This window comes from Elephantulus edwardii, unplaced genomic scaffold, assembly GCF_000299155.1.
Source record: "Elephantulus edwardii isolate Elephantulus edwardi_28Jun2011 unplaced genomic scaffold, EleEdw1.0 scaffold00001, whole genome shotgun sequence".
NCBI classification, from domain to species: Eukaryota; Metazoa; Chordata; class Mammalia; order Macroscelidea; family Macroscelididae; genus Elephantulus; species Elephantulus edwardii.
The window spans coordinates 42,905,368-42,928,424 of record NW_006399751.1 but is presented as its reverse complement, the minus strand read 5'-3'; the positions used below and the strand labels follow the sequence as shown (position 1 = coordinate 42,928,424).

General features: G+C 39.1%; 1 protein-coding gene across 2 annotated transcripts in view; it reads right to left on the bottom strand.

The window, feature by feature from the left end:
* Positions 1 to 23,057, bottom strand: part of CHN1 (chimerin 1) — a 286,931-nt gene that overhangs the window by 151,492 nt on the left and 112,382 nt on the right. For both annotated transcript variants that reach the window (XM_006878817.1, XM_006878816.1), the window contains 2 exons: positions 21,266 to 21,293; positions 14,487 to 14,600 (listed from right to left, as the gene is read on the bottom strand). In XM_006878817.1, coding sequence (XP_006878879.1) covers positions 14,487 to 14,600; positions 21,266 to 21,293 — 142 coding nt within the window. The remainder of the gene's footprint in view (positions 1 to 14,486; positions 14,601 to 21,265; positions 21,294 to 23,057) is intronic.

Sequence of the window (23,057 nt, the reverse complement as noted above, 5' to 3'; positions counted from 1 at the left end):
TGGTCCAGTGCTAAGAATTTTTGTTTTCTTGAAACTGAGACACAACCATACTAAAGGCTGCATTACTTGATCTTCTGCAACAAGGGTTTCAAGTCCTCTCCTCTTTCAACAGGTAATGTTGTGTCATCTGCATAATGCAGGTTTTTGATGAGTCTCCCTCCAATCCTGATGCTACATTCCTCTTCATAGAGTCCAGCTTCTTAGATAATTTGCTCAGCATATAGATTGAACAGGTATGGAGAAAGAATACAATCCCGATACATTCCCTTCCCAATTCCACATCATGCAGTATTCCCCTGCTCCGTTCACACAACAGCCTCCTGGTCCAAGTATAGGTTCTTCATGAGCACAATCAGGTCTGGATTCTCATTCTTCTCAATGTCAGCCACAACTCGTCATGATCCACACAGCCAAATGCCTTTGCATTGTCAATAAAGCACAAACAAACATTCTCCTGGTATTTCTTACTTTGAGCCAAGATCCATCTGACATCAGCAATGATATCCCTGATGCCACAGCCTCTTCTAAATCCCACTTGAAATTCTAGCAATTCCCTATCTATGTACTGTCCCAGTTGTTTTTGAATGATTACTCAGGGTTGCTGTGATACTGAAACCTTGGCCTCTAGTATGTCAAATCCCAAACGATCTTCCCATCGTGGATGGGGTTTGGTGGAGCACCCTGATTAAGACAGACTAGGAAGCAGGATGGGCCATCTACTCCCTAAATGAAAGGCTTTTGAAAACCCTATAAACACTAAACAAAAGAGTATTAGAGGGTTTTATATCTCTGTAAACAATTTTCAAGTTTTCTATTAAGTGGCTAATGCTCTCACAGTTGTTAACATGATGTTACTAAAATTTCTTCTGGAATAATATCATACTTGGAAGGGTGGAGGGACAGCACAGGAGAGAAAGACCCTGGATAAGATGGACTGACAGTATCTGGGGCAACACGGGTAGGTGTGTCTGATGGTGAGACTGCATCAGGATAGGCCAGGGTTCAGAGCCACTGTACATAGTGATGAATTCCAGGCAACATGATGGCACATAATAATAATAACAAATATGCCATATTCACAGTTACAAAAATTATTAAATGAAGTAGACATGAGCCTCCATATCACATTCTCTGAAGAGTCCAGCATAAAGCTGAACAACACATTAAGAAGCCCAACTCCATATATATTGTATTTGGGTGAGGGTTTCCTCAAGTCACTCATGATTCACTATGATTCTATGAACAAAAGATCTGAACTTTGCTCTATCTTGTGTCAGCCTATCTCCACTATGTTCAAGTCCACAGTTGCAGTCACTCTGTCAAACCATCTCCTTGAGAATCTTCCTCTCTGTTGCTCACCCTCTTTCTCAATATGCTGTTGTTCTCCAAGGACTAGCCTCTCCTGACCACATTCTCAAGGGATGTGAAATGAGGCTTCACCATCCTTGCTCTGGCTGCACTTCATCCAACATTTGACTGATCTTGTGGCAGCCCATGGTATGTTCAATATTCTCTGTCAACAGCACCGTTTAAAAGTTCTTCTTTCTTATTCATTATCTCAAATGCACAGGAAGTTCGTTTGTTCTTTTTCTTCTACTATTGACCAAGTTTGGGCATTTGTTTTTTTTTAAACTGCCATCATGGGCCTACTTAGTTTATAGACCATTTTGTCGACAGAACTAAAAGATCCTTGTCTAATTTCTCCAGGGGTTTTCCAAGTCCTCTAAAGTGAAATCCCAGAGTTGTTGAGGAGAGACGTTCAGTTCCATTTTCCTGGTGACTCAATGCTGTGTGAGTGTGGGACTGGGTTCTATGGAGCTTGGGGCACTATTATTGCTGCTCCTTGGAGAAACCACTTCCAATCTGGCTCAGAGTTTCCACTGTTAGGAGCTGAGGAACCTGTCAGAGCAAATCATTTAACTTTGTTGTTGATTGATACTCTCAAGTTGACTGACTTATAGTAATCCTACACACAACAGATTAAAAGCTTGCCTTGCCCTATGCTGTGCTCACTACCTCCGCCATGCTAAAGCTCACTGTCTCCATCTATCATGTCCTGAGTCTTCCTCTTTCACTGCCCTCGGTTTTCCCAGAATAGTCTGTTTTCATAGACTGCTGTTTCCCGACAATAATGCCCCAAATATGTGAGACCAAAATAAGTTTCACCACCATTACCTCTAAGGAGTATCATGATTCTTGAAGCATTCCTCCAAGACAGATTTTAAACATAATTTTTTTTTTTCTTCCTCTCACTGTTGTGGAGTAAGAATCAACTCACAGCTGACCCTCCAGTGTGTTTTCAAAGGCTGTCAACCACTCAGGATGAACTGCCCATCTTTCTTCTGGTCTGGACGCAGACTGCCATGTCTTTCTCCCTTGGAGTGTTGAGTGGGTTTGAACCCACGTACCACCAGAGTGATAACATGGACAGACTTAGAAAATGTTGACAGAAAGAAGTTGGTCGCCTCTTGCATGCCTAGGTATATGAAGTCCTGCAGTACAGGCAAGCCTAGACAAAAGAATTGATTTCCCAGGGCTGGGAAGACTGGGGACCAAGGGAGAGTGACTGCAAATAGGTAGAAAGTTCCTTTGTGAGGTGATGAAATGCTGTAAAACTGATTATTGTGATGGTTGCACCACTCTGTTAATATACTTAAAACCATCATATTGTATACTTTAAATAAGTAAATGAGTATGTGAATTGTATCTCAATAAATGTGAGGGGTTAAAAAAAACCCCAACAAAACACAGAATAAGAATATGCAAAAGTCATGCTTCCCAGAACAGCAAGCAACAAATGCTGGCGAGGTTATGGAGAGACTGGAACCCTTATTAACTCTTGGTGGGAGTGTAAAATGGTGCAACCACTGTGGAAAGCATTGTGGCTCTTTCTCAAAAAGTTGCAAATAAAGATACCATTTGACCCAGCAATTCCACTACTGGGAATATACCACAAAGAGACCATAAATGACATCCAAGTAGATATATGCATACCCATGTTTATCGCGGCTTTGTTTACAATAGCAAGGAGTTGGAAACAACCTAAATGCCCATCAACAAACGAATGGGTAGAGAAGCTGTGGTATATTCGCACAATGGAATACTATGTTGCATTGAAAAACAAGGAACTCATGCAATATTATTCAAAATGGGTGACCCTGGAGGACATTACGCTGAGTGAGGTATCTCAGTCACAAAGGGACAAATGCTATGTGGTGCCACTGTTGTAGAATGAGGCTGGCATTGGGGTGGGGTAAGACTGAGAAAAACTGGATGAAATATGTTTATGGCATTGAAGTCTATGGGGGAGAGAATAGTCTAAAAGTATATTTTAGGGCATTATTTTTATCGTAAGAGTACGCAATGAGGGTTGCAGAGTGGATTATATGTGGGGGTCGGGGATGGGGTTTGGGGAGGTGCGGGGGGACTGTGTACCAATGAAGGAGTTTTTCTTTTGCTTTTCAAGGAGAGGAGCAAACGGGGTGGGCAGGGGAGTGTGCGGGGAGAAGGGTGCAACAATTCCAAAATCTCTGTAGATGTTCATGGAAATGAAAAATAAACAAACTAAATTAATTTAAAAAAAAAAGTCATCCTTCCCAATGAAGTTAAGGGAAAAAAGCTGTTGTGTTTTAGTACACAAACAGTGCTTAGTTGCCATTGGAAAAGTAGATATTTCAGAAGGCTGTAGATAAAGAAAGAAGGCCCGTCATTACTCTCAGAAAATAGGGGGGAAAAAACAACCAGTGAGGCAATTAGCGGCCCTCCTTAGTTGTTTTTCTCTTCTATTAACACTTTAGCAAGCAGGCTGTCCATATCATTAATTGTTTTAAAAAGTACCTATCTGTATGGAATTACTAAACACAAGAAATGTGATGAATTTTCTTCCTTCTTTCCCCTTTTACTCTCAACATGTTGTTGGTTGCTGTTGTTATGTGCCATCGAGTTGCTTGTGACTCATAGCGACTCTATGTAGCCCTAAAACCTGCTCTATCCTGTTCCAACCTCATTGTCTCTGATACACCTACTCCCATTACCCCAATTACTGAATCGATCCATCCCATCGAGGGTCTTCCTCTCCTGCACTGTACCTCAACTCTCTCAAAAATGGTATCTCTCTCCAAGGACTGGTCCCTCCTTGCAACATGCCCAAAGTATATGAGACAAACCTTCAGAATCCTTGACTCTGGCTTAACCCTCTCCAGGACAAACCTGTTTATTCTCCTAGCAGTCCATGGTATATTCAACACTCTTCTCCAGCACCACAGCTCAAAGGCATCAATTATCTTTCTATCATCCCTAGTCACTGTCTAGCTCTCCAATGCACAGCATGCAATTGGGAAGACTATAGCCTGGATCAGGCACACCTTAGTCTCCAACCTGATGTCGTTGCTCTTCAGTGCTCTGGAGAGGTCCCTGAGAGCTGACTTTCCCAATCCAATTCGTCTCTTGATTTCCTGGCTGCTGGAACCAAGAGTGTTGACTGTGGAGCCAAGCAAACAAAAACTGTTATCTCAATCTCCTCACCATCCATACTGATTCTACTAATTGGCCCAGTGGTAAGAATCTTTGTTTGCTTGATGTTGAGCTTCAATCTGTATTGAAGGCTGCAGACCTTGACCTTCTGCAGCAAGAGATTCAGGTCCTCCTCAGTTTCAGCAAGTAGGGTTGTGTCATCTGCATAACACAGGTTGTTGATGAATTATATAATCCTAATTTATTAAGAGAAAACAATTTTCTAAAGGCTCTAAATATTCAGCCTATATTTAGACTTCTCTTCCTGCCCAAAGATCACAAAAGGGAAGTCATTAATCAGAAGATTGTTTGGTGAGCACTGATTCAAAGCAAAAAGGATTGGATAATCAAATGTTTACATGGAATATTTGGCACAGTATGTTTTAGAAGTATTTCATGAAAAGAGGGTAAGCTTCTATTAACAATATCCACAAATTGTGGGGCTGCAAAAGTTGAAACTCAACTAAGCTGACAGGCAGGAAGAGCTCCTTGAAATATCCCCATACTAGAGACAGCTCTGCCAGTGCTGGCCAAAACCACCAAACATCAATTCTGGACGGACTAGGTAAAGACCTCCGTAAGAGTCCTCCTAATTTATTGCTCAAGCAATCTTTCTGAAAACTTCCTTAAACAAACTGACATGTTTAGCTTACAGTCAAATCTTCAAAATTTAGAAGGTATTGCATTTCTTTTTAAACCAAGGCTACAGTGAATATCTTCATTTCTGAAATGAAAACAGCTCTACTGATTTTAACTATTATTTTAAAAGGTAGTAGGCCAATTTAGTAGAGTGGCAGGATATAAGATCAATATTTAAAAATCAGTGGGATTCCTCTACAGTAACAAAGAGAACTCAGAGAAGGAAACTAAGAAAGTAGTATCATTTACAGTAGCCAACCATAAACTGAGATGCTTGAGAGTGAACCTAACTAGAGCCACAAAAGACCTATTCAAAAAACAAACATTTCTGCAAGACATAATAAAAGATCTAAAGAAATGGGGGAAATGGGCCCTGTTCATGAAGACTCAATATTGTGGAAAAGACAATCCTACCAAATAACAATCTACATATTCAAAGCAATCCCAATACAGATACCAAATTAATTTTTTAAGGAGATCAAAGGGGAAATTGTCAGGTTTATTTGGAGAGGAAAGGGACCTTTAATAAGCAAAACACTTCAGAGAAAAAAAAATGAAGTGGGAAGCATAACACTTCCTGACCTCAAAACATAGTACACAGCATGGTACTGGTACAATGACAGGCACACAGACCAATGGAACAGAACTGAGGACCCATAAATAGCTATCTATAGTCAAGTGATATTTGACAAGAAAATAAAACCTATCAAATGGAGAAATGACAACCTTTTCAACAATGGTGCTGACAAATGGATTGCTACCTGCAGAAAGCTCAAACAGAATTCACATCTCACACCTTACACAAAAATCACCTCAAAGTGGGTCAGAGACCTGGAAGTAGAGTCCAAAACCATAAAGTTCATTAAAGACAAATTGGGATCAAGCTTAGAGGGCCTAGTCTATGGTATAAAGAGACAATTTGTAGAAGATAAAATTGATGAATGGGACCTTCTAAAATTAAATCCCTGTGCACATCAAAAACTTATTCCAACAAGGTGAAAAGAAAACCTACCAACTGGGAAAAAATATTCGACAATACCATCTCTGGCAAGTATCTCATAACGAAAGTTTATAGAATACTCCTGGGCCACCACAACAAAAAGATTGATGACCCAATTACAAAATGGGCAAAAGACATGGAAAGAATTTTTGCAAAGGAAGACATTAGAACGGCAAACAGACACATGAAGAAATGTTCCAAATCATTGGCAATATGAGAGATGCAAATCAAAACCACAATGAGATACCATCTCACTCCAGTAGCAGTGGCGAAGTTTAACAGGACAGCAAGTAATAACGGTTGGAGAAGATATGGTAAGATAAGAACTTTTATACATTGATTATAAAATGGCACAACCACTCTGGAAACAGTTTGGCAGTTCCTCAAAAAGTTGAACATAAAAATTCCATATGAGCCAGCTATTACATTGCTTGGAATATGTTGTTGTGTTGTTATGTGCCATAGAGTCACTTGCGACTCATAGCAACCCTATGTACAACAGCCCTAAACACTGCTCTGTCCTGTGCCAATCGCACCATCTCTGATACACTGATCCTAATTACCCCAGACACTGAATCAATTCACCTCATAGAGGGCTTTCCTCTCCTACGCTGTCCCTCCACCCTACCAAGCATGATGTCCCTCTCCAAGGACCGGTCCCTCTTTACAACAAGGCCAAAGTATGTTAGACGGAGCCTCAGAATCCTTGCCTCCAAGGAGCCGTCTGGTATGACCCTTTCCAGGATGAATCTGTTTGTTTTCTTGGCAGTCCATGGTACTCTCAATACTCTTCTCCAGTATCACAGCTCAAAGGCATCAATTCTCCTTCTATCCTCATTAGTCACTGTCCAACTCTCTGATGCATAAAAAGTGATTGCAAAGACCACGGCCTGTATCAGACACACCTTAGTCTACAGAGACACACCACTGCTCTTCAGCACTTTAGAGAGGTCCCTAAGAGCAATATGTCTTTTAATTTCCTGGCTACTGGTGCCAAGAGTGTTGACTGTGGGGCCAAGCAAACTAAAGCTGTGAAAAATCTCCCCAAGAAAATGAGAACTGAGGCTCAAATGGAGACTTGTACACCAAAGGTCAACATGAGCAAAGGCAGCAAAGCCAGATAACCGGAATTCTGGACTGGAATTCAAGGTGAAATATGTAGGAAAATTCAGAGAAGGAAAATAATATCTCAACCATAAAAGACCTCATATGGCATAATAAACTCTTTTATTACTATAAAAATTAGAATTGACAGAACATATATAATAATATTCCTCTAAATACAACTGTACATTACATAAAAAATCATTAGTGAAAGATTAAAAAAATAAAAGAGAATCTTGAACAATGTTACTTAAAAAAAAATTACATCAATGCTAAAGAGAGGCGTGTTTGAAATTTTGTGCCCTATTTAATCCTACAATCTTGCAGATGACTGCATCAGATACTACGTAAAGATTTTAAGGTTGGTAATTAATGACACTGTTAAATGAGCCACAGAACGACTGCATTAGTCTAGGATACGACTTAAAGAAGAAAAGGAGGGGAAGAAATTAGATTGTTGGGTTTGGCTGTATGAGAGGAGCAAAGAAAAAATCCTTTAGCCATTAGACAATATAGTACATTACCTACTGCTTTCCAACTTAACTCACTGCCACTGAGTCAGAACCAACCTACAGATGACCTTTCAATGGGTTTTCAGAGGCTGTTAATTTGCACGTGAGGAGACTGCCCATCCTCCTCCCATAGAGCAGCTGGTGAATTTGAACTACTGGCCTTTGGTTGGCAGCACAACTCCCTACTCCGCAGGCTTCCAATCCAGGAACTAGGAAAATACTTGAAACATGGAGTGGAGGGGTCGGCGAGGTGGGGAGGAAGGGGCAAGGAGGTGAGGGTATAGCACTAAAATGAAAAGAAAGCCTACAAAACAGAAACTAATTTCAAAAGCAGACATACTTCTTAAATGAAATTATTTTAACAGCATATAATTCTTAATGCAGTATTTTTATATCATTTCAGTTGTTGCAGCTATGTGCCAATGAGTACAACTCATAGCGACCCTATGAATAACAATCTGAACTCTGCCTTATTATCCTGTGCCATCATCATCTCTCACATCCTTGAGCTCACTGCTGGAATCACTGTGTCAATTCATCTCATTGAGGGTGTAAAAGGTGCAATTATAGCATTTTGGTGACCAAATAAGACTTCTACCTAAACAGGTAGAGGAGAACTGTCCCCATCAATAAAATTCATAGCACTGCACTAACAGCCAAGCCACATGGTCAGACACGCCACTTAATAAGCTCTCACACCTATGTTTATGAATCACTGGGGCTAATGTTCATTGCAATTTGACTCACAGACTTATTCATAGTTGTGGAGTTTATTAGGGAAAAAAGTTGGGGCATGGGGAAAGGCAAAGAATATCAAACAATGCAAATCCATTTTTAGTCCAACAGTCTCAAGCCAGATTAACAAGACACAATTACTCAATTAGTGAAAATAATGCAAGAAGCATCTAGTTTTCTCAATTACACAGCAAACTTTTCAGAGTTATAAGTCAACTTTTCATTCCGTCATCCAGCAAGTAAAACCTTTAACCATGGCTCCTTCTCCAGCATTCCTCCTGTTACACCTTGCTTCAATCTCTTCACCCTCTCTCACAGTGTGGAAAGTGATCTCTTATAGTGGTCTCATTGCTGTTAATGAGTTGCAAGACGATGTGTCTTCAATTAATGTAACCGGAGACCATGTCCTCACTGGGGCTAACGCAATGGTCAGTAAAGTCCATTTTCAGGGTTTCTGACACTATAGAGGATCTTCCTCTCTCATTGATCCTCCACGTTTCCTAGCAAAAAGATGTTCCTTTCCAACAAATATTCTCTTCTAGCAACATAACTAAAGTATGTGAGGGGAAGTTTCTTTATCCTTGCCTCTAAGGAGTATTCTGGCTGCACTTTTATCAAGACTTATCTGTTTGTTCTTTTGGCCATCCATAGGATATTCAGTACTCTTCCCCAATACTACAACTTAAAGGCATCTATTTTTATTCTATCATCTTTATTCCTTGTTCAGCTCTCAGATAGACAGCAAGTGACTGAAAAGACCGTGGCTTGAATCAGGCACATATTAGTCTTCTAACTGGCATCACTGTTTCTTAGTACGTAGTCCCTGACAGCAGATTTTGCCAATGTAGTATGTCTTTTGATTTTTTGACTGCTGGTGCCAACGGTATTGAATATGGATCCAAGTAAAATGAAATTGTTGACAATTTCAACCTTTTCTCCATCTATCATGGTCAGCCCAATAGTGAGGAGGTTTTTTTTGATGTTGAGATATAACGCACATTGAAGGTTGTCTTTGATCTTCTGCTGTAATCGTTTTAAGTTCTCCTTACTTCCAGAAAGCAAGGTTGTGTCATCTGTATAAGGCTGGATGTTGATGAATTTTCCTCCTACCCTAATGCCACATTTTTCCTAATAGAGTTCAGCTTCTTGAAGTATTTGGTTGTCATCCTGATTGAATAATCTGTTAGAGCCTCTAAATGCCTGCTGTGAAGGCATATTGTTGTTAAGGGTGATCAAGTTGACTATGACTCACTGTGACTCCATAAACAATGGCTCTGAACCTTGTCCTAACCTAAGAAAACGTCACCATCTCAGACACAAGATACACCTGATCCCACTGCCACAATCACTGTGTCAGTCCATCTTATCCAAGGTTGTCCTCTTCTGTGCTGACCCTCTACCCTTCCAAGCATAATGTCCTTTTCCAAGAACTGGCCCTTTCAGGTGACATGCCCAAAGTAGAGAAAAATTAAAAATGACTTCTTGGTTCTATCTTAGGGAACTGAATGGATGAATGTCACAAGCTAATACAGGGTACACACATGTTACAGCATATTTGGCAGTAAAAGCAGGAGTTCTGTTTTGGACATATTGAAGTTCAAGTAGTTATGGAACAAGGTGAGTTCAAAGATTTGTTCCTAAATTTTAGAATCAATGGTTCACATCACAAATGTGTAAGGAACAATGACTGCTACTGAAAAGCCAAATTTGCTCTACTCAAATGTATTATTCATTATATTGAAAAGAAAACAAATGAATGTGAATTGGGAGATTTAGGTGAAATGCAGAGTATCAGGTAAGAATAACAGAATATCAACACCACCTCTATTTCATATTTCTTCACACACCATCAGTTTAAAACAAAGAAGTCGCCAAACTTTAACATATAAATTACTCAAAACTCTAACTCCCTGCCTTCTAGACGGTTCCTGCTCACATTCATCTTCCACTGGATTTCTGAAGCCATAAATTTTCACAGGAAGGGAATGTCCATTTTTCTCCCACAGAACTGGTGGATTCAAAGCCCAGGGAGGAGACATACAGCCTTTGGTTAACAGCACAACTTGCTACAGAGTATGCTACCAGAATTTGCTACATAAACTACAGTCCATATTATATTAAAAAAATTAAAAATTTACTGTTGTGGAGTCAGTCGCAACTCACAGAAACTTTTCATTGAGTTCCAAGACTAAAATTATAACCTTTCTCAAGGTCACTAGTGGATTTGAACTGCAGGGATAAGCTACTTTTGGGTTAGCAGCAAAACTGTCTGTGGGCTGTGAGTAGGAACTGACTCAATGGCAATGACTTGAACATATTAGAAAATTATACCCATTCTTTCCCATGTGATGATTTTATGGTGATTTTTCAGAAGCAACAACAAAAGTCTATGTATTACCCAGATATAGAAATTAAAAAGTACTCCCACTAGTTGGATGTTCTAGTTTAGGATTTACTACACTAGAGTAGGTAGGAAGTGATTATAAACTTAAAGTTTTGAACAGCATGAGCACGAGGAAGAATGAGGAAAGGAGGAAGAGACTGGAGGTTTTGGTGTTACTTTTCTCTAAATTAAGCCTCAGTCTATTTCCTGATGGAAGCCACAGAAAACTGCAGTGTGAATATGTTACAAAAAGAGAGTCAAAAGGTGTAATGCAAAGTACCTGGATGACAATGAGGTTATCTTGGGAAGGGGCAGGAACGACAAGGAAGAGGGGGAAAGAGAAAATGGATGTAAATTTTTCTCCTTCTACTTACCATACCTATCTCTTCTTTCACTACTGGTACATGCAGCAAAGCTTATTAAGTTAAGACACTCAGATGATGAGATTATTTGCAGACTTATCATACAAAGAAGCACTGGTAGTTTAATGGTACGGAGTTGCACTGTCAACATAAAGGGAGATGATTCAAATCTACCAGCTACTCCATGAGATAAAGATGGGCAATCTCCTTCTGTGGTATTTACAGCCTTTTAAAGCCCACAGGAGGATCAACTATGAGTTAGTTTTGATTCAGCAGTATATAACAAGAAGACAGCATAATCATACAAAGTTAGGAGGATACAGATGAAGATAACAACCTCAAGACATTTTTTTTCTTATGAAACGCACTGTTTATTTTCCATCAACCTTATTTCCACTTTTTAAAAGACAGTTTAAGACCATTCCGTGGTGGTACCCACCCACGCAGTGGCCTGAGCAGTGGGGGCTGCAGACCAGTCTTCAGTTGCAGGCTGAGCACTCCAGTCTTCAGTAGGGAACTGCTGAATCAGCACAGAGGGCACCTGGACGCCTTCGGACCAGTCCGTCACTTCAGGCTGAGTAGCAGTGAATTCAGGAGCAGGGGCTGTCCATTCTCCCTGAAACTCCTCCTTGGTCACAGCCTTTTCAGCAGCAGCCTGTTCTTCCTTTTCAATCTTTTCCGGATCTCTGTAGAAGTACAGATCGGGCATGACCTCCCACAGGTGCTCCCGGGAGATCGTGCCACGCATGCGCAGGACTTCCCGGGCCAGCATCCACCACATCAGACCCACAGAGTGAGCTCCCTTGTTGTTGCACGGGATAGCAATGTCTACATAACGCAGAGGAGAATCTGTGTTACACAGAGCAATGGTGGGCAAGTTAACGTAAGATGCTTCTGTCAGAGGCTGGTGGTCAGCCCTGGGCTCAGTAACCACCAGAAGATGAGGCTCCCGGAAGGCTGCCTGGATCTGGTTAGTGAAGGTTCCAGGAGTGAAGCGCCTGACAATAGGAGTGGCCTCAGTAGCAGGAGCAAACTTCAGAACAGCTCTCTGGCCTGTATTTCTGGAGAAAATGACACTGACATCAGCTGGATTTTCACTGGCAACAATGGCGCGAGCATCCAAGAGCAGCTTCTCCCAGGTCCTCTTCAGGTTTATGATGTAGATGCCATCACTTTTCCTTTTGTAGATGTACTGTTCCATTTGGAAGTCAAGATTGGTGCCGCCCAAATGCGTTCCTGCTGCAAGGAATTTGAGGACATCCTCCTCCTTCATCTGCAGGACATCAAGGGCTCTGGACATTGTGGAAGTTTCCCTTTTAAGTTACTACGGGAACCAGAACAACGCCGTATGGACCCTTCTGCGAGTAGCAGAAAGGCAACCTCAAGACATTTTGAGATTTGTCTCATATTTGTTTTCTTATTCTTTAAGTAACAAGACTAATAAGAATTTGCATTCCCAGTCCAGTTTTCTTTTCTATATTTAAAATTAAACCCAAAGAACAGTATAATTAATTAAATATTGATTAACATTTAATAACCTATAATAAAAAGGTAAATTTCCATGTATTCTCATATTAAACTCAATTCTCCAAGGATGAAGTTGATTAAAAATTCTATTATGAAACAAGGTGAATCAATTCACTGCTATTTATCACAAAGATTAATATTAAATCATGTGGTCACAAAGAATAACCCTTCATATGTATCTATGGAAGCTGGATAATGCAAAAGAAAGAATAATTAATGCATCTAAACTGTAGTGTTGACCAAGACAACTGGATATGTCACACACTACAGAAGAACAGATAAGTCTATTTTTGAGGATATACAGCCAGAATGCCACTTTGGATATAGTGATGGTTAAGACTTTGTCATGATTACTTTGGACACATCATCAGGTAAGACCAATCATTAGAAATTATCATCATGCTTGGTGAACTGAAAAGCTAAAAAATCTCATTGCCATTAATTCAGCACCAACTCTCAGTTGACCTTCCTGTAGGGTTTCAAGGCTATAAAGTACTTGGAAGGAGATTACCCATCTTTCTCCCATGAAGCCACTGGTGGGTAGAACCACCAGAGAGGTGCTGCCTTTTAGTTCACAGTGCAACTCCCTATAGACTACACTAATGGTTGTCCTCCATGAAACAGTCTGACCTACTCTACCAGTTAGTACAATGGCCTCAAAAATAGAAAACACTGTAAGAAGATTAAGGACCAGCCAATGCTTCCTTCTGTTTTATATAGCTGCCATGATTCAAAGCTAACTCCAGAGCAACTAAAATATTCACTCACACAGGCACGGTTGAGTTAGACACAATCATATTAAGAGGTGGACAGAATTACATTAGAGACCTAAGCACCAATATAAGTGAATTTTCTATTCACTTATGATTATGGCTACACCAAAAGAAATACTTTGACTTTTTCCTTAGGAAGTTACTATATCTTTTCCATTCATCCATTCTTTTCTGTAAGACTGAACCAATGAAAGCATGATTAGAATACACAGGAATTCTAAGTCTTTTTCAGAATCCACATTGTGGAATGATTATAGCACAGTCTCTGAAGAAAGACTGGGGTTCAACTCCCAATTCCATGAATTACTAAAACTGTAACTGCTGCTAAATTTCTCAATCTCTCAGGTTTCTGTTTTCTCATCTGCAGAGTAGGGATAATAAGAGTGCATACATCATAGAGTTGTTGTAAGGATTAAATGATGGTTAGTGGCCTGGCATGGTATAAACCCAATGGATAAATAAGTTATTGTATCATTTCAGGGTTCATAAGAATATTTGCTTCTGGGCACTGGAGTGTAAGTAAGAATAGTGAAAATGGTAGGCAAAAGTCACTGAGAGAAAACAGCCAAGAGTTCCCGAAAGAGGCTGCTTCAACTGAAAGTCACAAAGACCTGTTTTTAAAGTCTCTTTCCTTATTAAAAAAAAAATAGATGGGAGCGGACACAGCAGGAGAAATGGGAGACAAGGGGAAAGATGGAACAGAAGGAAGGAGCTACAATAAAAATGGTTTAAAAGTTTTTCAATTTTTAATTAGTAAGCTGGGTGCTACCATTCATGAGGAATTTTTTAAGGGTCTCAGAGCTATTAAAATGGTAATTAGGCCCCAAGAAAACAAGAACCAATTCAATTACATGCTGGATGCTTTCATAATTTAAAGCCCTCTCTTAACAGAGAGGGCTTTAAATGAAGCACACTAATAATTACAGGTCCATGACCAACCTTAAAGCCAAAGTGTAGGTTCCGGATTGACGCTGGCTTTCCCGAATGAGGTAGCTGCCCTCAGCCACACTCAAGAGCTGGTCAGCTGCTTCTCTGGAGATCATGCCATGGAACCTAAGAAACAAAGACAACTCAGAATTATGTGTGCTTTACTTTTTCCATTAAAGTAAGATAAAGCAAACCCCCCTACGCTTTGCTGTTGTTTTCAAGACAAAGTACTGCCCTAATGGGAGGGAGCAGTTGTGCTGAACTACGCTTGTGTTTTTTTTGCTTTGGCCCCTGGCCAGCTTCTTGGCGGTGACTAGAACTGCACCAAAATCGGTAGCCAATCCATTTAACAACCACAATCTCAAAATACACACCCATCTGGGGAAGATCAGCCATTCTCAAGAGGACAGTCCCCTTTTTAAGTAGCTATTTGACCATATGGACATGCTAAAAAAAGTACACAGAAACGTGTCTCATTTCCTTTCGTTACACTAGTGGCATTACTCCAGAATTGTGGCTTGTAGTCTATACTGGCAATTTTCCAGGATCCTGGGTTGCCCTTAATTGGCATGATTGCCCAGTAATGTGCATAATCTGCATTATTAGGAACTCAAGCCAAAAGTAAACAACTATAATACTTGCTTTTCATTCCCTGCTAAAATCCTATCGTTGATTAACAAAGAAAAAAAAAGACGAAGGAATAAAACATAAATAACATACTCTTTATCCAAACAGATTCATCCATAATACCATGGCATAAAATATTAGATAGGAAAATAAAATGGGAGTAGTGGTTGGTCATGATATTAAAAATATAAAGTCACATTATACCATCTCGTGGTGGTTTACAAAGAACTTATGCATATATTTTCTCCTTAAAGATAAATGAGCAAAATTATTAACTCTAATGAAACTTTGTAGCTTTTACTGGTATAAACCAAAAAACGAGCCACAAGAATTTGGAATGATATATTTAAAAGGTCCTAAAATGATACCTTCAATCTCCTCCTGTACCAATGAGATCCAATTTGACAGTACACAAAAAATAAATTTTTTTTTTTTTAAAAAAAGCGCTAAAATGGTACCTTATCATTTAAGAACTTTACTAGGGAACAAATGGCAATATTTTGTGTTTTCCTCATGGCAATGGTTTAGTCTTTCTCATGTTTAAGTCTTAAAACAGGGATACAGGGATGGTCAAAGTATGGGTATTAAAAGATACAGATTTAACAATGGATTCCTGAAATTTATTATGTTTATAAATTCCTTATTCTTTCAGAATTCTGTCTAGACTCAGGACAAGATCTTGAATCTACTCAAAAGAAGAAGATGGTGAGTTACTCCTGGTAGCAATACAAATCAACAGATTAGTATACCAGTGTGAATCCATAGAGAGAGAGAGATAGACAGACAGACAGATTGATCTACAGATAAAATTTATTTAAGGTTTCATGGCATCATTAAATGAAATCTGAAGATTTTAGTATCTGGGTTTTTTTTTAAAAGACTCAATTAATGGAAAAGAAAATCCTGCAAGGAAATAAACTCTGGAATAAAACTTTACGATATTTTAAGAACCTTAAAACTATTCATACCAGCTGACCCAAAATTTCTACCCTAGAAAAAGCTTTATGAGCTGAATTCCTTATCATGTTACTTTTAATAGTAAAGTTTAAAAGCAGACTAAATGCCAATGAAAAAAGGAGTGACTAAATAAATTATGGCACAGACATAAAGACATTTTCACATTTGCAATTCTCCTCCTCTCAACTCATACCTCAGTTCCACTCACAGGAGTACTGGAAATTTACATTTATACAAAATTTAATATAATTTTAAAATGCTGGTACTATATATTATATTGGGTAGCATCTCAAGTTATAAAAATACAATTATTATCGGATTACAGATAATTTTTATTTTTTTTCTCCATAGTGCTTCATTTTTTGCCTATAAAAATAATCTGACATACTAATGAGTTTTAAAATTATTGTTAACAATATTTATTATGAATATTAAATAGAGAAAAACATTAAATAGAGAGGTCAGGCTACAAAACTCTATCTATTATCAGTCAAGAAATCTGATACCAAAAAATCTCTTTACATGTAGCCACCTGCCACTGCTCTGATTATCCCACTCCTTACCTTTTCTCTCTCTTTCATACAACATTCTGGAATAAACTGCTTTTCTTGATTTTTTTTCTTTTTTAAACTGCAGTGGTAACTTGAGTTCCCCCACCCCAAACATATATTACTATCTATATAAACCTAACAACAGTGTTCACAGGGGTTTTGTAGGCCTGTTATTTCAGAAGTTGGTAGCCAATCCTGCTTCCTAGTCTATCTGAAAGTTCTGCTGGAACCTGTCCATCATGGGGGACCCTGAGACACTGGTGGCATATCTTCCAGTATCACAGTAACCTACAAGATAAGAAATGTGCTCTTAAGAGCAAACAGTAAACAAGCAACACACAGATGACTCCCCAACACAACAAATGACAGAACAGTGTTGTACCCCTGATGATATTGGGTACTATCAAGTTGGAACTGACCCATCAGCAGGTATTCAGAGGCATAAAGAGTTGTAGGGGAGGAGACTGCCCATCATCCTCCCATGGAGCAGTTTGGGGATTGGAACTATGTACCTTTGTGTTTGCAGTACAATTCTTTACCATTAAGCCACTCGAGTGCCACCCCTAATAGCATACTATGAAAACAAGTAGCATACAGATACTTCACAGGCCCTGGTCCGTGCCTGCTTACAGGAACTCCCTAGTGAAGATGGCTCTGGTAGGCCTCAGGCCTTGCACCCCTGCTGGCTCTCTCTGTCTAGGACTCCAAGTTGGGGGATGGGGATGAGGGAGAGAATTTTTTTTAAGGAAGATTTCACTGCTGTTTATATTTGAATTGTCTAAAAAAAAAAAAAAGATCTCTTTAAAGCACTGATACCAATAGGTTAACTTGAGTACTAATGTGTATCTGACCCAAATTACACTATTTTCAATGTTTCATATACATGCAAAAGTTGGACAATGAATAAGGAAAATAGGGGAAAAAAATCCGTCCTGAAGGAAGTGTAACCACAATGCTCTTTAAGAGGAAAATTGTGAGACTTTATCTCATGTACTGAAGGCATGTTATCACTAGGAACCTCTCCCTGGAGAAAGATATCCTACTTAGATATTCAGTCAGTTAAAAAAAAGGAAACCCCCAGTAAGATGGACAGTGACAGCAACAAGGAGCTTTAAGCACAGCAGAGACTGTAAGAACGGCACAGGATGGGACAAGTTTTGTTCTGTTGTACACTGGGGTGCTATGAGTTAGAACCTAACAACAATGTACCTACTGAGGAAGGACATTTTAAGCTTCATGAAGTCTAGATTCCTGATCTATAGAGGCTGAAAGAAACCCATCCAAACTATGGTACTTAGGTAATCTTTGAGCCTTAAACTCCTGACTTAAATTACTCTCCTTAAAGTCATCTTTAAATCAAACAACTGTTGTTGTTAGGTGCTATCATGTCTGTTTAGACTCAAAGGATAACTATATATGATAGAGTAAAATACTACCTGATTCTGTGCCATCCTCACAGTTGTTAACTGTGTTAGAGTTCACTGTTGTAGCCACCATAACAATTCATCATGTTAAGGGGCTTCTACCTTTTCACTGACCCTCTACTTTAACAAGCACAATGTTCTTCTCAAGGCACAGGTTCCTCCTGATAACATGTCCAAGACATGTGAGATGAAGTCAAACAATAGCTCGGCTTAATTGGCAACTACTGTATTTCCCTGAGAACTGTATTTTCTTTCAGCATCATACAGATAATAAATTTTTATTACATTTTCTTCACCAGCAACAGTGAAATAAAGACCCACCAATTACAAAACATGATGGAGGTTTATAAAAATTGATTGTCATGGAATCAGTTACAAATGATTCACACCTGTCCTTCTACTGGGTTTCTGCAGATATAAATCACACAAGAAGAAACTGCCCATCTTATTCCTTCAGAATCATCGGTGGGTTCAAACTGCCAGAGAAGCACAGACAGCTTCCTATGGATTACCACCAGAAATGCTCATGTTTATAAAAGTCAAGGAAAAGTGTGCACTTAACAGATCTGTGCTCCTTTCCTTCCATTGTCAATCTGTATTCTTCATCAAAAAGGTGATAATATATCGTACTCCCCATGATGTGTAATAGTAAAAAAAGAAAAATGAGCTGTATTCCACTGGACAAAAATTACAGCTTTGTTTCCAAACAGAATGAATCTTTAAAGTGAATTTTCTACCCAATAACTTTAGCAAACAGTCTTCCACAAGCATGTTCTCCTTTGCTCAGGGCTGGGTGGAGTATTAGGGACATCCTCCTCTTAGGTCAGAAGACGGAGACTGCCTGGGACACTCTCCAAGCCCTTAGTGTTACTCTGTGTGATGTCCTCCTTAAAACTGACAAGTGAGCCAGGCCCTCCTTATGGGACTTGGTGCCTGGACACTTGGAGAAGCATCTCAAGTTCCAGCCACGTGAAGGGTAAAGGCTATCAAGAAGTGTTTCCAATAGGTCTACAAATGACTCTTTGGGTCCTGTTGGGATGGAGGTTCCATAGAAAGGTGTTTCTAACTCCCCCACCCACCATGCATGCAGCAGGGCCACTCTCCAAAGATCTCCCATTCTGAGGGCGCTCTAGTGGTTGGTGATAAGGAGTTGTGCTGCCAATGCAAAGATAGGTGGTTCAAGTCCACAAGCTGCTCCACAGGAGAAAGATGGGCAATCTCCTGAGCAATGCACTGCCTCTGAAAATCTGCTGGAGGGTCAGCTATGAGTCAGTTTTAACTCAATGGCACACAACAACAACAACAAATTATAAGCTTAATATTATTTTCATTTTAACACTACATATCTACATAAATATAGATATCTCAATTTTTAATTAGAGTCATTAGGAAAATAGACTTGAAAGTGATACTTTAAACCATCAAAATTGGTTATTTCTGGTTAAAATGAGCTGCTTTTCTTCTGACAGTGAGTGCAAATTTCCTTATAGGAAATTTGGGGATGGGGGGTAGGCAAAAATAGAAATACAAGATTAATCATCCAACCTCACTGCATGCATATATGCATATTTATCTGCTTACATATATAAAAATATATTTTCCTCTTATACATTTAGGATTATTTATTTACTTATATGTCTTACATCATTCTTTAAACTCTTTGTGGCTAAGCTTTCCCATACTATCATTTTTCCTTTATAATTGTGCTTACTTTCTCTCTTTTTACCACTTTAGAATAATTGCATTTATAAGGGGGGGAGATAATATAACTTTCCTAAACAGAAATATTTCCTTATGCTGCTTTTATGTGTACTGATAAAGTTTATTTTCTCTGTAACATCCTTTGATAAAAGAAAATCTCTTACCATTTTGGTCTGTTTTTAAGGAGCACTGGTGTTATAGGCACTGTGCTAACTGAAACGTTAGATACTGACATGCAGCACATGTGCTGCAGAAGGGAAATAAGGTCGTCGGCGTCTGGTAAGGTTTACAGTCTCAGAAACTTGATGGAGGGTCATCAGTTACAATAGACTTGATAGCACGGAGTTGGGTTTTGAGTTTGTATGTTTAGGTGAGAAAAGTTACTGTAAATAACAAACCAAGACAGACTTAATGATCTACTATGTTTAAATAATCTTAGAATGGAAGTTTCCGATAGATTGGCACATAAAATAAAGGATATTACCCATCAGCATAGTGCTTCATTAAAAAACATCTACATGCAGGGGAGCTCTGGTGACCTAATGGCAAGGAGCTGCCCTCCAATCCCAGAGGTGCGGGGTTTGAATGCTCTGCTGGAGAAGAAGGGACAATCTCCTCCTGTACCAGTCGATCCGATTTGATGGTACACGCACACACACACAATAATAAATTTTTTTTAAAAAGATTAAAAAAAATCTATATGCAAACACAATTTCAGCAATTACTCTAACGTAAAGATGAGAAGATAAGAGGTAGAAAAATCAGAGCACTGGAAATAGAACAAGTGGAATGCAATGAAAGAGAATGTTGACATATTGTATTATTAACATACAGTGTAATTAATGTCATTAAACAATTTATATAGAAATTGTCAAATGGGGGGTGAGCTCTGGTGGCCTAGTGGCAAGAAGCTGCACTGCCATCCCAGAGGCGCACGGTTCAGGAGAAGGAGGACAATCTCTTCCTATACCAGTCAGATCCGCATTGACGGCACATACACAAAAAAATAATAATAAAAATAATTTTGGAGGGAAAAAAAAGAAATTGTCAAATGAGAACCTATTTCACGGTTTACCTTTCACCAAAAAACACAGCCAAGCATTACTTTAAAAAGTTGGTTCTCTTCCTATCCCCTCAACCTTCTCTCATTTAGCTCATGCCTCATCTTCCTTGTTCCTTTCTCCATAGCTTCACAGGCCCCATGTGGTCTTACTAACACTCTAGCCCATCCCAGAGGTCATCCCCATAACTTCCTTTTAGAAGGATCCTAACTACTTCAGAAGAGTCAGAACTCACATTTAGCTCTTGTTTCCCTTACCTCAGTAATGGCCTCATTATAGTGGCCTTTCCCATTTTGCCCTCGGACCTTCCCTCCTGCATGAGTTTTCCCTCTCTTTCTTAATAAAAGTTAACCTTGACTGTTTTGACATTGTCCCATACATTTTTTTTCTTTGACAGTAATAAAGGCATCCATTTACCTATCTCTTTTATGTTCCAAACTATAAAATATTTTCTCACAGTCCATACTTACTCTCTTCCATAATACTTTGGTCTGTTTTCTACCTATTGGGAAAGAAAAAAGAAATACATTCGTGAAATGCACATGTATAGAACATAACACTATTTATGTGAGAAACGAGAACATATAATAAGGAAATTATTTTACCAACTTATACCTTTGTCATCTGTCCTGATCACTTAATCTTTCTAGATCTGTGATATACTATATATATATATACACACATATACATATATATATACATATATATACACACACACATATATATACATATATATACACACATATGTATATATACACATATATGGGTGTGTGTGTGTATATATATATATTTAAAAAATTAAACTCAATTTCATCTCTAAAACATTCAAAGATGAAATCCCACAAATGTGCCACAACTGATTCCAGCTTTCTTTCTCACAAGTCCCTACTATCCCTCTTCCTTGCTGTTACTCCACAGTCTCCACTTGCTTAACATTTTAATATCATCTTGCATGGTTACCCCCTTAGCTCTTCCTTCAGTTTATCATCCTCCAACTTTTCTACATTTATATTATCGTATTTCCATCTACTCACCATAACCAGGGATAATCAGGACTGGGAAATAAAATCTACTTCCTTCTACATACAGGACAGTGTGTGTGCTGGCTGACATTAAGGAAAAGTACAGCAGAATGGATTCTCAGGAATTTTTACTAAGATAGACTGGAATATAAAAGGCATTTGCCCCATTCATTGAAGAAACATTTACTGAATGGCAAATATGTGACAGGCATTGCTCTATCTCCAAGGGACAAACTGCAGAGTAAGACCAAAATTGTCATTATTCTTTTAGAAATTATGTTTTAATGACAAAACGCAGAAAACAGAGATATATCATATGTAAAACAAATAAAGCAGGAGCAAGAAGTAAATATGTGTTACGATGATAGTTAAGACTGTTGTTGTTGTTATTATGTGCTATAGAGTTGGCTGTGACTCATAGAAATCCTATGTACAACAGTCCTAAACCCTGCTCTTTCCTGTGTCAATCTTACTGTCTCTGACACACCTACCTCCATTACCTCGGTCACTGAATCAATCCAAATCATAGAAGGTCTTCCTCTCTTGTGCTGTTCCACTACCCTCCCAAGCATGATGTATGTCCCTCTCCAAGGACTGGTCCCACCTTGCAACATGTCCAAAGTGTTAGACGAAGCTTCAGAATTCTTGCCTCCAAGGAGCAGACTGGTCTTAGCCTCTCTAGGATGAACCTGTTTATTCTCCTAGCAGTCGATGATATATTCAATACTCTTCTCCAGCACCACAGCTTAAAGGCATCAACTCTCCTTCTGTCATCCCTAGTCATTGTCCACCTTTCCAATGAATAGCAAGTAATTGCAAAAATCTTGGCCTGGATCAGGTGAACGTTAGTCTTCAGACTGACGTCGCTGCTCTTCAGTACTTTGGAGAGGTCTCTGACAGCAGATTTTCCCAGTGCAAATCCATCTCCTGATTTCCTGGCTGCTAGTACCAATAGTGTTGATTGTGAAACCAAGCAAACTGAAGTTGCTAATTATCTCAATCTCTTCACCATCAATCAATATGCTGCCAATAGGCCCAATGGTGAGAATCTTTGGTTTCTTGATGTTGAGCTTCAGTCCATACTGAAGGGTGCAGTCAATAACCTTCTGCAGCAAGTGTTCCAGGTCCTTCTCAGGTTCAGCAAGCAGGATTGTGTCATCTGCATAACGCACACTGTTGATAAGTCTACTTCAAATCCTATTGCCACGTTTCTCCACATAGAGCCCAGCCTCCCGGATAA